General features: G+C 35.9%; 2 protein-coding genes across 2 annotated transcripts in view; both read right to left on the reverse strand.

The window, feature by feature from the left end:
• Positions 1-8248, reverse strand: part of LOC107091784 (potassium voltage-gated channel subfamily H member 4-like) — a 23650-nt gene extending 15402 nt beyond the window's left edge. Inside the window, exons 1-6 of the mRNA XM_015385938.1 lie at positions 7837-8248; positions 2343-2576; positions 1998-2129; positions 1727-1851; positions 1283-1535; positions 651-823 (exon numbers count right to left, since the gene is read on the reverse strand). Of these exons, the coding sequence (XP_015241424.1) occupies positions 651-823; positions 1283-1535; positions 1727-1851; positions 1998-2129; positions 2343-2576; positions 7837-7912 (993 nt within the window). The 5' untranslated portion in view covers positions 7913-8248. The remainder of the gene's footprint in view (positions 1-650; positions 824-1282; positions 1536-1726; positions 1852-1997; positions 2130-2342; positions 2577-7836) is intronic.
• Positions 8249-11310: 3062 nt separating this feature from the next.
• Positions 11311-13552, reverse strand: part of hcrt (hypocretin (orexin) neuropeptide precursor) — a 2586-nt gene continuing 344 nt past the window's right edge. The window contains exon 2 of the mRNA XM_015385951.1: positions 11311-11622. Coding sequence (XP_015241437.1) covers positions 11311-11622 — 312 coding nt within the window. The remainder of the gene's footprint in view (positions 11623-13552) is intronic.

The raw sequence follows: 13552 nt of genomic DNA on the forward strand, positions 1-13552 counted from the left end.
AAAACAAAGGCAGTAAATGATAATTGTAAAAAAAAAAAAAAAAAAAAAAAAAAAAAAAAAAAAGCATATGATTATTGATGCGTATGTAAGGTAGAGAATCTCTGATGTTGGGGACCTGATTCGCTTTCAAAGGCCCTGAGCTTCTTTTTAGAGCATCAGGCTTCAGGTGCGCTCCGAAAATGTTGGCTTTTCATAAAATCCACTCACGGTGCAGTTAAGGTGAGAATGGCTCAACGTTTGACCTTCAAAGAGAGTAAGGATCCAAACATTGGGTTTCATCAGCAAATACATTTTTTCATAAACAAATTAACTTTCTTCCATCTCAGTTCCCTAAATTTGAATTCTTAAAACCTGTGCGGTGAGCCAAAGGGATGGGTTAATTAAGGAAGACTCTAGACTCAAGATGATCTAGGAAAAGTGTGCAAAAAACAGTGAAAGACCCATTACTCTGTATCCTCCAACAATAAAAAAAAAACAAAACAGTAATGCTTAAAAATGAAACATAATACTCAAATCTTTGACTTTAACTTTTTAGTGTGAGATTTTGTTCCTGAAATAAATTATTAATATATCATAATGCTTGACAGTTATGCCTAAGGAGAAAGTCTCTTTAATGTATTGAACAAAGTAAAGTTAAGTTATAATGATTACAATGATAATCTTACCACTGAGATGTTAAAAGCATAGAGAAGGTCAAATGGCAAAGCTGCAATCAGATCCACAAAGAACCAAGTAGTAAAGTAATGCAGGTAGATGGATCGAGCATCATACACCACCTGACCCGACTGGCTCACGTATGTGGTGCGAAAATTCAGGATAATATCTGCAAAATTACACAAAACATATGATGAAACCAAGAGATTCTGTGCCAAACACTGAAGACTTGCTCTGCGCTGAATTTAGCCCACCGACTTGCATGTGAGGGAAATGAATGTGATAATGGGTGAGCTAAATTTGTATGACCGTCTCTTTACTGACAAACCTGTGGAGAGGTTGTGTTACAGATGTGTTATGGCACTTTTGCTGGAAGAGAACTGGGACAAAGTGAGAGGAATCTAATTATGATATATAACCTAGGGCAACGCTGAAACTCTGAGTGGGTGAGAAATGGTGGGAGGTAGTCACGTGTAAGACATCACCATGGAAACAGCTGTAATTTAAACTTAGTGCTCTTGTCTTTCTATAATGTTGCTTAGGATGTTTGAATATAAAGATCAATAGGTTTGTAAACCTCTAATATTTGCCCCACGGTTTACTTTAAGCAAATACACAGAAACAACACCTGCTATGAAGAGCATCTCCACCACTATGTCGCTCCAGGTGGTGCTGCGAGTGACAAGTGAGAGATGATCTCCACCCTCACTGTGACTGACAAAGCAGACGTTGAAAGGAACAGTGACGGCGACGTAGAAAGTCGCCAGCAGAATCAGCCAATCCCACATGGCCTTGAAGATGCTGTAATGCAGCAGGATGAAACGCGACTTCTTCACAGAGGCCACCTTGTACTCAGGCAGGGAGGGCTTCTCAAACATACTCTGAAAAAAAAACAAAAAAACGCAAGACTTTAAATCCAACTTCTAACGACCTCAACGATATCCAGCCTAATAAAGGGAATCTTATACAGACGTTTAATCTTAAACAGACTCTTAAGGAACAGAAACTATTAAGGATTGCATTTATGTTTTTAGCCTGTGGTTATTCTCCATCATGTAGAAGATGCACTCACATTGCTCAATTTTCCCTTGCCTCTTTTTGTAAACGCGTTATTCAGGCGGTGAAGCACAGTCCTACCCCTTTCTTGAGCTCGAATAAAGTATGATCGGCTGTTTTTTCTGTGTTCTTTAGTGGCCTCTGAAAAGTCACATAAAAACCCAGAATGGTTAATTTCACACCTCTAAAACCAATAGAAAACAATGTTTTTTTTAGCATCAAGTTTTAAAGATGTCTTAGAGACATTCAGCAAAGAGAAGCTTCAAAAGTAAGCAGCAAGGACTTACCATCTTCATGGATGTAGGGACGGCTTTTCCCATACGATTCACTGACATCTTTAAAGGACAGCAGAAACAGCACAACTTCCCCCTTCTCATTTTTAATTGGGACAATATCCAGGAGACACCAAAACTGATTTCCTGTGAGTACCAAAATAGAACACAGAGCTATTAATTAAAGAAAGTTATTAGTCTAAAATGACCTCTTGATGCCTAAATAAAAGTAGGACCTACCCTGACAAAGACTAAAACAAAAGGAAATTTAGCTTTCATCATATTTAGTTTTTTTGATGATTTAGTTTGAGAATTGATGTGTAGGAATAACTCAACCTGTTTATTTTAAACACTCCTCACCATTTTTTCTGTAAAAGCAGACCTCTCCTTGATACTCCTGCTGCCCCTCCAGAGCCTTGTGCACCTGATCCATCACACTATCACTGGTCTCAGCGCCGTGGAGGAAGCTGCAGGTGCACGTTTTCTGCATCACCTCAGTCCTAACAAAGCCGGTCAACTCACAAAATCCATCAGAGCAGTAGACGATGCGGTAATCATGGCAACCCTGAGCATTTCCCAGAAGAAAGTTACTGTCTGTGAGTGAGTAAAGAAATACAAACAGAGGTGGTTACAGCTTGAAAACTACACCAAACATGTCAACAACTTGTCATTTGTTTTTTGGTTGTTGGTGTTGGCTTTTTTTATTTACTTCTTACAAAATTCAAATCCCAGAACAAATTTCAGGAATCTCCTTATTCTTTTTTCCTCTCATGATCCGCTGGTTTTGGTTCCTATTTGTTTTTGTACTCTAATATTTGGCTCATGCTATACAGTATATAGTTAGTTTCAGTGTGTTGTTTGTTATTCAGAAGATCAGATATTTTCAATCAACAGCAGAAGAGAAGAGAGGCTGCTCCAGATGTGGTGCAAGATAAAACTGCAACTGAAGATCCTTCCTACCTACATAAATCAGCACCTACAACAGCTGGTTAATAAAAAAAAAAAAAAAAAAACTAATGAGTTACTGCAACATTTCCTTTTCCTTTGGGATTAATAAACTATTTTTAAATTACAGTGAATTGAATTACTGTTGTTTAGTTATTTCCATAAAGACCTAAACAACTCATTCCTTTTTATTTATTTTCTTTTCTTCTGTTTAGCATTATGTTCTCACTACATTTTGGTTGGTTCCTTTTTGTCAGTATATAAGTTTTTTCAGGCCTTTTTTTGTGCTCTAGTTAGTCATATTCTCTCTCCGTATTTCACACATTTCCATAGCAGTTTTGCATCCTCCTGATTAGGCTAACCTGTTTCATTGCCTCTCTCTAGACTTTACTCATTATCTAAGCTTCTTGGTGTGCACAGATCAATGCAAGTGTCTCTCTGAGTTTCCCTAGTCTGAGACTTTGATTCTCCTGGTGTCTTTTTTTTCGTGCAAGTCTGCTTTCATTATTCATTTCTTTTTAACACTGCAAGTCTGCCTATATCTTAAAAAAGTTCTCCATGTTCTGTATTTGATTGTGAATCGATCCTAGCCAAAGTTCTACTGAAGGGACACTGTTTTGATCTGCCAGGTTCTTTAACTTTTTGTAATTAGTACAGCCTTTTTTACATATATAATTTGGGTGTGTCTTTTGACTAGTGAAGGGCAAAAAACAAAAAACAAATCCAAATGCTTCTTTAGCTTTCAAGCATATGATTTAAGGTTGGGTTAACCCATTATAGCGCACTCAATGAAATCCTTTAAAAATCCACATTTCAAGCAAATAGTGTTATTGGAATCCGGGACAAGACCTTATAAACTTTGTAACAATTTGATGGCAGAAATGAATTTCAACTTGACCAAATATATGGAGAAAAATAACAAAAATAAGTGCTTCTATAAGAAATTCTTTTTTTTTGTTTTTTTTTTGTTGATACAACATAACCTTAGAGGCATTAATACTGATACCTGCACTTACATTTTTTAGTGTATAAACCAAAATATAATTGTTAACTAGGCTTATTAACTTTTTAACTTTATTTTTTTCACGTTTCCATTAGCTTTTTGCCTTTTTTAACTTTGTAATTAGCCTTTTACCTTTTTTCTTGACTTTTTAGTTAACTTTTTACCCTTTTTCTTGACTTATTAAATTTTTAAATTTTTTCAACTTAATTTGGTAGGTAATATATAATTCAAGTGTTCATCTAATTGGTCAAATGCCAAAATCAGATGTACAGCCATCTTTGCTGAATGGCTGGATATAGATCTTGTGCTTCTAGACCTCACTGAGGGACGGAGGGGAGGGGACTCAATTTGTAGAGGTATGCAAGTGATCAGAAATGGTAACTTGCCTATAAAGGGTTAAAGCTTTTATTAGTAGAAACTGATAATTTCATGGACCTTGACCAAAAGGTAAAATCCAGAAACATAAAACATCCACGGACTTATTTGATTCTGGCTGTTGCATTCTTTTACTGATGCACAGCAATCAGTTAATGCCTCTTTTACTTTCTGAGGTTATGTTCCACCAGACCACAACATCTTCTCCAGCCCGGTTTTTAAACATTTGACTTTGACTCATGGTTTATTTATTTGGTAACCCTCATTAAAAAAACAACAACATATGCATACAGGAGATCATTGTGACTTGTAGAACAAATTTATTATATACCTGTAATTCATGAAGTTCCTATAGTGTAGATGTGTACAGTCTCCTCTTACATGTTTCTGTCTCTTCTTTTCCTCAATTTTGGTAAAACATCCAGCTTTTGTAATGTCACTGCTGTGCCTCACCTTATTTAATTTGTTCCAAGACAGTCATAAATGATCGCTTTGTGCTTTTGATGGATCCCCTTCCACAATAAAATTCTAAAATATATTGCTTTCATGAAGGTCACTAATGCAAAGTGTAAAATCAAGATTGTTTCTCGTTGATTAAATTTGTCCCTCAAACAGTAACAGTCGGCATCTAAAGTGGAACAAGTTTTCTAATGACTCCACTTGGGTATTTTATTTATTTTTCTTAACATCACAAAACCTTGCTTTTTCAAAAATATGTACAATTTAGTTCATCTGTAGCCCTGTTAAAAGGAGAGCTACTTACTCTACAGAACCAGACTGATGTTTATGAGACTGATGGATTTATGAACATTATTGTATTTTAATGTAATTTTGATTAAATTGCAGGATCCTATCTGAATGATCTTCAGACTAAGTTTCATGTTCACTGCTTTCTAATCCTCACATCAATTAAATCTTTTCTCAATAATATGTGTAAAAACACAAGTATAAAACTCATGGTCTAAAATGTTTGTATAGTTTCATTATATAAGCTACAGAGGAATATATGAGAAGCATTAGTGGTGAAATAATTGTTAGAAATAATCTCATGTCCTCATATTAATAAAGCAAACTTACAGGCATGTGTTTCCCTTCTGTTTCCCTCTAAACAATGGATAAGGTTTTCTTTTACAGCCACTAATTAACTGCTGCTTTGAATATGAACAAACAGCATTTCAAAAAGTTCTCTGTTTGATATGGCAAACATTTCAACAATAAAGTCGCTTCAAGGACGGCTTAGAGCACCTGCTGGCTGAATGTGAGAGGAGCTTTATATCCTCCCTGCTGAAAACAAAGTAAACATGAAGAACAATTTATTCATCATTAAGAGGAACGACTTTATGGATTCATATAAGAAGTAAAAGGTAAAATATCTCCAGTCTGTTACATAATTGCCTACAACATACTTATTGGCTCTTTCTGTGCTATAGAGCTTAATTATTGTAAAACTGCAGCATAACATATGTTTTCCTTCTTTTTTTAATTCTCAGTGATCCCCATGGCAACACTTAACTAGAAGGATCTTTTTTTAGCTTTCTGACTTTATCTCCACATACTTTAGTAGAAAACATCCAGACATCTAGCTGCAAACATCAGTCCAATATATTTGAATGTAGAAATGAACCTTGACCAATGCTATGTTATTAGTACCAGGGATCATTTTACATATTTTGCTTAAAAGGTCTTAATTGATAAAAAAAAAAAAAAAAAACTGTTACAGTTAGAGATTTTACAGCTCATTTGTTTTATTTTTCACAATCAAAAGTGTAACATAAAAACATCTTGTCCAATCAAATTCTAATTTAAATCCCAATCCCCTATTATTTGTGATGGTAAACTAGCAATACACCATGCATGTTAACCCCAGGAACAAGCCCTTGCAAATGAGCAGCAAATGAGCAGCGAACGCACCAGGGAGCATTATTATAGATCCTTCCTCCCTGCAGCTGTAAGACTTTATAACCATCGCTGTTCCCAACAACCTTATTAAGTTGTTAAATTCATGCTGATTTTGCACAGTTTCTATCTTAGTCAGTTAAATAACATGCTGCTGTCATTTTGCACATCTCTGATGTTGCTGCTGTTTTCTAATATCCATTACTGTAAAAATGTCCATAGTTTCATATTGGTTATTTATTCTCCAGGTGCACAGTTTATATTGTTAAACACTTAACAGTACAGCATTTTATTGTTTATCTTTTAACTTTTCACTATTATGTTATTCTTATACATTTTTCTAAGGTCCACATTTGTGTGACATTTTTTTCTATAATATTTTTGCTGCTGTAAACACCAGAATTTTCCCATTGTGGGACAATAAATAGATATTCTATTCTATTCTATTCTATTCTATTCTATTCTATTCTATTCTATTCTAAATCTTTGCACTGAAGCATAAGGTCTGGAATCGACTTGTAAAAAGGCTGTAATACAAAATCATGACAGAGAAAAAGGCAATGAAGAGGAAGATATCAGTAAAAAAAAAAAAGAGGTAAAAGGTTCATCTAAACATCAGTTCTGTCTTCAGGGGTCGGTTGTTTTCTATATGTTGAGGTGGTGGGTGATAAGATGAATAATTTAGGGGATTTTCCAGTTTTCAAAAAGGTTGACTGAGCAAGACCTCAGTTGATATCTGATAAGCTCTCTACTCTACTGCATAATTCATTTTAATCAATCTCCCTGGTTTCATAGCAGGATCATGTGGATAACATCTCTGTTCACGTTCTCTATGGGTTTTAAACGTCGGTGCTCACATTTCATAGAGATGTTTAAAACAATTATCAGTCATTCGGTCTTCATAGACTGTGCCAATCAGTGGTTGAACCTATTCATGCTTAACTTTATGTGACTAGATGTAGATTATGTTAATGTTTTTGAATGTTAGATTTGGTTTAATTAGTGTAACACAAACCAAGAAATAATTAAAGAATTATCCAACTAAGAAAGCTTCTGTTTTGACAATTCTGTCAAAATTGGGTTGTTTTATTAAGATTTAAATGAACAGAATATTTTTTTCTACGGCATACATACATACATACATCCATCCCTGTTTTCTGTCAGAACATTAGCTATCCCTGCAATATAAAATGGAGAATAATAATCTACCTGTTTAATCTCAACCTGAACAACTAGGATCACATTTTAATTAACAACTTAATTAATTAAATCATAATTAAATAATTGAAACAAATTTCTTTACATATTTTAGATGCCTTAATACATGTTTCCCAACAATAATTCAACATATTTTTAAAGTCAGTGTGCCTTTTTGGCTCTCATAATCCTAAAATAACAAAGCAGGGTGAAACTGTTGTCAGAATATAAAATTAAATGTTTTAATAAGTTCTAAGTTATAAAAAAAAACACCCAAAAATAATAAAAGAGTACCATTAGATATTCACACCCTTTAGAGGACTGAGATTTTTTTTTGGGTTACACAAACTTAATTTGCATAAAATGTAAGCCAATTGGCTATATTTGATCAGTTTGATAGAAAAATAGAAAAGACAGACATTTTCATTAAATACTTACGAGTTCCATCAAAGTGGTTTGCTATGCTTTCCAAAAATGTATTTTGTGGCGCAAGGAGGCCCTTCATCACAGGCATCTTCTTTCAGACTTCTGAGATTTTCAGCTTCCAGCAGTTTGTCACTTATCCTTTAGAAAAATGACGAGAGAAAAGGGCTGCTTCTTGGTCCTTTGTTGGTGTATAAAGTTTCAAGTGTTTTCTTGTTCGAGAAATTAAAGAAGAGATTCTCAGATAAACCAGATTGCCTTTTCAGAAGGTGAGAATATTTGCAGTTCTCCAAAGGGTTTTTCTTTCTGTACTAAATCCGGATTTGTCAGGTTCAGCTGCACATTGCTCAGCGTAGTCTTGCAACAGCATCACAGCATATGCTCAAACGCTCTGTCAGTCTTAACTCCACAAAGCATGATTCCTGCCATCTCTGAGTCCCCTCCCACCATGAGAGCCTAACCCGTTTCTCCATCTCATTCAGAGTGCAGATCTCTTTCCTCTCTAAAAAAGCTAGTCTCCTCCCAATTAATGTTCCCCAAAGAAATGTATAGAAATTAGCCTCATTCTACATCTCTTCACATCTTCCTACTATTCACATCACTTCCTGTTACAAGCTTCTCATTAGGATATAAAAAGAGGCTTTTTAGAGCTTTTCCCCTAAGATCACCACTTGTGTAGTTTAAAACATTAGGCCAGAGCTGCATTTTGTGCTGGTTACTGTGGATACCATGAAACATAGAAAACAATAACCAGACTACTCCTCTGTTGCCACACAAATCTTTTCCTACCATCTACCATCATTGATTATCTGCTTAAAGGATTTTGTGCTTAAGATCTCAATTATTTTTATACATGCTCTCACACAGAGACAGCCCCTCCCCACTACGTTAACCTTTTTTCAGCTTTTATTGTCATCACAGTGTCACAAGTACAGAGCAACGAAATGAACTCTCTGCATTTAACCCATGCCCTTGGGGAGCAGTGGGCTGCCATTGTGCAGCGCCCCGGGGAGCAGTGTGGGGTTAAGGGTCTTGCTCAGAGACCCAGAGGGGCAGTCTGTGGTTGTGCGGCTCAAACTCATAACCTTAGGTTTCCAAGCGCCCTAACCACTAGGTCGCCACTCCCCACTTGTCATACATCCTGGAGAATGTGAGACATGTTAGAACAAGCATTTTTAAAAATAAACTATACATAGAGGCAACATGTTGCCCATTGTTGTACCTAAACCCATCTAATAGTTTTTACAATCAACTGTACCAGTAGTTAAAAATAAGTGAAAATACTTTTGTAAAACGTGATACAGACATACTCTGACAAAGAAAATCAATCCAATTTTAAATTCAGTGTATTAGTTTAATGTAAAATCCCAAATCTAATGTGCATTTAGTGGCACAGCTAACAATTGCCATGCTTGTTTTTCCTTTGCCCAATTCACTTTGGCAAAATGTCCAGGAAGGAAACAGAGACATCCCATTTTCCAACTTTTACTGGGAGAGCCCAGGCATTACCTGGGTACAACTTGGATATGGTTTCTCCAACCAGAATGTGTCTGACCTCCTAGCAAGTTTAGTTGTCCTCCAACCAAAAGGTTTGGTTGTCCTCCATGAGAAGAGACAGGTTATTGAATTGGAAATTTTGTGTTTGGCTCGGGTCTTTTTTCAGTACAAAAGACACAAAGTTCAGTTGTAAACACTTAACGGAAGGACTAGGGTTCGCTTTTGGCTGCTGTATCCTGTGAAGCGACAGTTCTTCCAGGACTGGGTTGTTCGAAGGCGGTAAAATAAGGAGGCAGGAAGAGTTTGGCTATAGAGTCGAAACAGGTCCAACCTTCATCAACTTTCACTGCCCCTCACTCAGTCGCCTAGCTACTGTGATAATTGATTCACAGAGCAGGTGAAGAATGGATGCTGAACTTCTCACTACTGTTCTGTGTGATCATTTCATTGTTGAGGAGCTTCAGCAGCAGTGCCTTTATAACAGATATCTAATTTTGGTCCCCACACTGTAGAGATATTGGAATTTGACCTTAAATGTCAGCCAAACCCATTTGCACAAGGACAGATAAAACCTTCCAATAAACAGAACATTATCCACACCATATCTGGCGCAATAACCATTCAATAAATTTTAGAAGAAATTGTTCATATACCTGTATCATATTAAACTGCCCTTACAATATTCATCACTGTTCATCACCATTTACTTTTTTCCTCTGAGCACGGAGCAGCCGGCTTGCTTGGACTCACAATGAATCAGAGGATACCCGAAGCCGTGAAGGATAAACCAAACCTGTCCTCTCAACCAAGTGAAAAGAAAGCTGCATTTCTTGGACGCAGAAGGAGTCAATTAATCCGAACAGGCCAAAATGCCACGCTATGATGTAATCAGCCAATGAATCTGGTCTTTGAAGGATGCAGCTGCCAGATACGAACACAGCCAAAGAGCGATAGCTTTTAAATTAAGAGAAGGGAACGTTTTATACATACATCATACAGCAAACAACTCTAATACACCTTGAAGGTTATGACCTATACAGAACCACATCATTCCCAAAAAAAAACACACATGAGAAAAACAGGATTTATGCTAAGTGGCACCATTTACCTCAGCCTTACCTGTATTGAATGCACTGGACAAACCTCTTGCTTTGATAATGCAAAAACCAAATTCCCCTTAAAAGCCATATTTTCACAGAGCGCCACACAAAATACCACAAAGGTCTGGACTGAGTCTATTTTCTAATCCTGTATCTCAATAAAACACATAAAGACTAGATAATCCAGGTTTTGTGAGTTCTACTAATGACCCAGTTATTTGATCTTGAAGGTTGTTGAAGTAGACACATCTAAGAAGTGCAAAACATTGGACCTAGGGGAACGAGATTGAGGAATATTGTTCTAGGAGGTTTAGGTCCTACATCCTGTAAACAGTTACAGTCTGGTATGTCATTTTCTATGAAATATACAGTGTTCACATGCCTTTTTTTCATGGCTCGTCTTGTTTTTTATGGGTTCTTTTTTATTGCCTTTTTGTTTCATTTGGTCTTTAATGTGTAAATGTTTTTTAGTTGATAATCTTTTAGTCTTTTACATGATCCACAAGTGACGCATAATATTATACACAATAAAAAGACGAGATAAAAAGGTTTCTGGTTTGCTGAGAATTGAGTTTATTGCAGGTAAATCAATGGTAAACATTAGTTAACTATCAGACTGTTTTTTACTGGTGGCTCTTAAAGCATCATGTTGACTATTTGTTCTTATTCACACCTTGTTCAAAGAAACATACACTTATAATTACATCACAGACTAGTTTCTTAATAATTTTGACATTAATTTAAATGAAAAGGTTAAAAGTAAACAAATAGCTTGTCTATTTGTTTTTTTTCCATTTAGCGTACTTGCTGTAGATATAATCTTTCTATAAACATAGTTCATTTAGGCAAAGGTGTCACAGTAATTTTTTTTCTGACAGACCCAATTAGTCTGTTATTGCTCCCTATCTCTCTCTGCAGTCCTTCTTCCCATAGTCAGTATCCCAGCTGCTTGGTTGTTGTGGCCATGAAGAAGCTGATGGAGTCGGCTTTGCAAAGGAAACTCTTCCTCGTTCCGTTTACCCAGGGTAAGAATCCCAGCTGCTGCATCTCCATTGATGGCTCCTCCAATGCTCTTGTTGCCAGAACGACACAGCAGCACCTGGAGGCGACAGGAGCGAGCAGGTTGTCTGCAGCACTCAGACACACTCTGCGCGTTGCATCCCAGCTGAGACAGCAGCAGTATCAACATGAACAGCAGGACTTTCTGTTTGAAGAAGAAATTAGCTTTAGAATACATTTGTTTAGAAAAATCAAGCATTAAAATGACTCACATGAGTGAAAACAAGAGCTTGCAGAAAAGTTTCTAATAACTGGCACTGGAGGAATATACATGCAAATACACGGAATGACTTTTAACATTTTACAATTATGCTACTGATTTTATTCATAAGTGTTTTAAAGCGATGTTTAGTTTTACATTTTGATTTTACCCTTCAATGATGATTTTACCTGTAGCACTTTGAGATTATTTCTTAAATGTAAAGTGAATTACAAATAAAATGCATTATTATTATCATTATTATTAAAATGTATTTAATTATATTGACTGTGTTTTCTATGCTAAATTGAATGCCCAACCAACAGGAGTGTGCATCCAATTTCCTTCAGTGTCACAATGTATAGAACCTGCAAAAGAATATTGCAGTTCTTGCACAGCTATCTAATGTTGCTTCCTGGTTTGTAGTGTCTGGTTGTGCTAGGTTTGCAATATCACATTTATTTGTAAAGAAATTTGGACTGCATTTCATCATGGCAGGATGAAAATCTAGATCGCTTAGATTTGTCCACCTTAAACCATATTAGGTTGCTGCTCAGTGACGCAGTGGGTAGCCCTGCTGCTTGGCATCAAGAAGGTTCTGGGTTTGAATCCCAGCCTGGGGTCTTTCTACAAGAGGTTTGCATGTTCTCCCTGAGCATGAGTGGGTTCTCTCCGGGTACTTCAGCTTCCTCAAAAAATGACTGTTAGGTTAATTGGCTTCTCTAAAACGATCCTTAGGTGTCGGTGTGTGTGTGAATGGTTGTTTGTCTCTGTGTTGCTCTGTGATGGACTGGCAACCTGTCCAGGCTGGACCCCGCCTCTCACCCGTAGACAGCTGGAGATAAGCGCCAGCAACCCTCGCGACCCAAGCAGGGATAAGCATGACAGAAAATGGATGGATGAATCATATTGTTGGACTCTGCAAAGATTCTACCTCAGTCACTCATGTAGCCACATAAAAATTATAATAAAAAGCCCCTAAACTTAAGTTTAACCCAAACGAATGATTCCGCAGAGCTGCATTGTGCTGCACTCTCAGTATTTGGTGCATATTAATTTTAAGTGATACAGTTCCTCATCTGATAAGTATTTTTAAATGTTCATGTTGGTGAATACGTCAATTTTTATTGGAAATTCAAAACCCAAGCTAACTGGACATGTAAAATATATAAAAGCACAAAAACATAATTTCTTTCTTTTTTTTTTACAATTAAACTTTAAATGCTTAAACACTAAAGTTTATTCAAACAAATGAAAAATAATAATCGTCCTTTTTTGCATACATTCAAGCCCATATATAATTTTTTGACAGATAATTGATATTTGTGTTCCACTCTATCTTCTGGGCTTCCTCAGAAGAGAGTAGCTCCTTTACGGGTGTTACAAAATCAGCACGCTGATAAATAATGGGCTAAATTATGTGCGTTGCAGAATAGATTTTAAGTTTTTTTTTACTGTTGTTAACAGTCTTAGTCTGGCAGTTTGCATTAATTTAATGAAATGTCCAGAACTTACCACTTCTTTGGGTAAAATATTATTTTATTCATTTGAATCTTTGTTTAATCTTTCGTTACCTTTAGTTTTGTTAGTTTTAAGATCCTATTATAAATTCTACTGTTACTTCTTGATTTCATCATAACTGTAAACTGGCTTTAAAACATCACATTACAAGTAATACATTTCTCTAACAGAGATTTAATGAGAAAAAAAAAAACATTTTTCACTTGTATAACAAATGGCTTCACTGCATCAATAAAAACCTTTTGCAGTCGTGGACCACTGGTTATGATATTACAATATATTGCCATTACTAAAGATTAAAAAAATATATATATATATATATATATATATATATATATATATATATATATATATA

The sequence above is a fragment of the Cyprinodon variegatus genome, unplaced genomic scaffold, assembly GCF_000732505.1.
Source record: "Cyprinodon variegatus isolate N-32 unplaced genomic scaffold, C_variegatus-1.0 Scaffold352, whole genome shotgun sequence".
NCBI classification, from domain to species: Eukaryota; Metazoa; Chordata; class Actinopteri; order Cyprinodontiformes; family Cyprinodontidae; genus Cyprinodon; species Cyprinodon variegatus.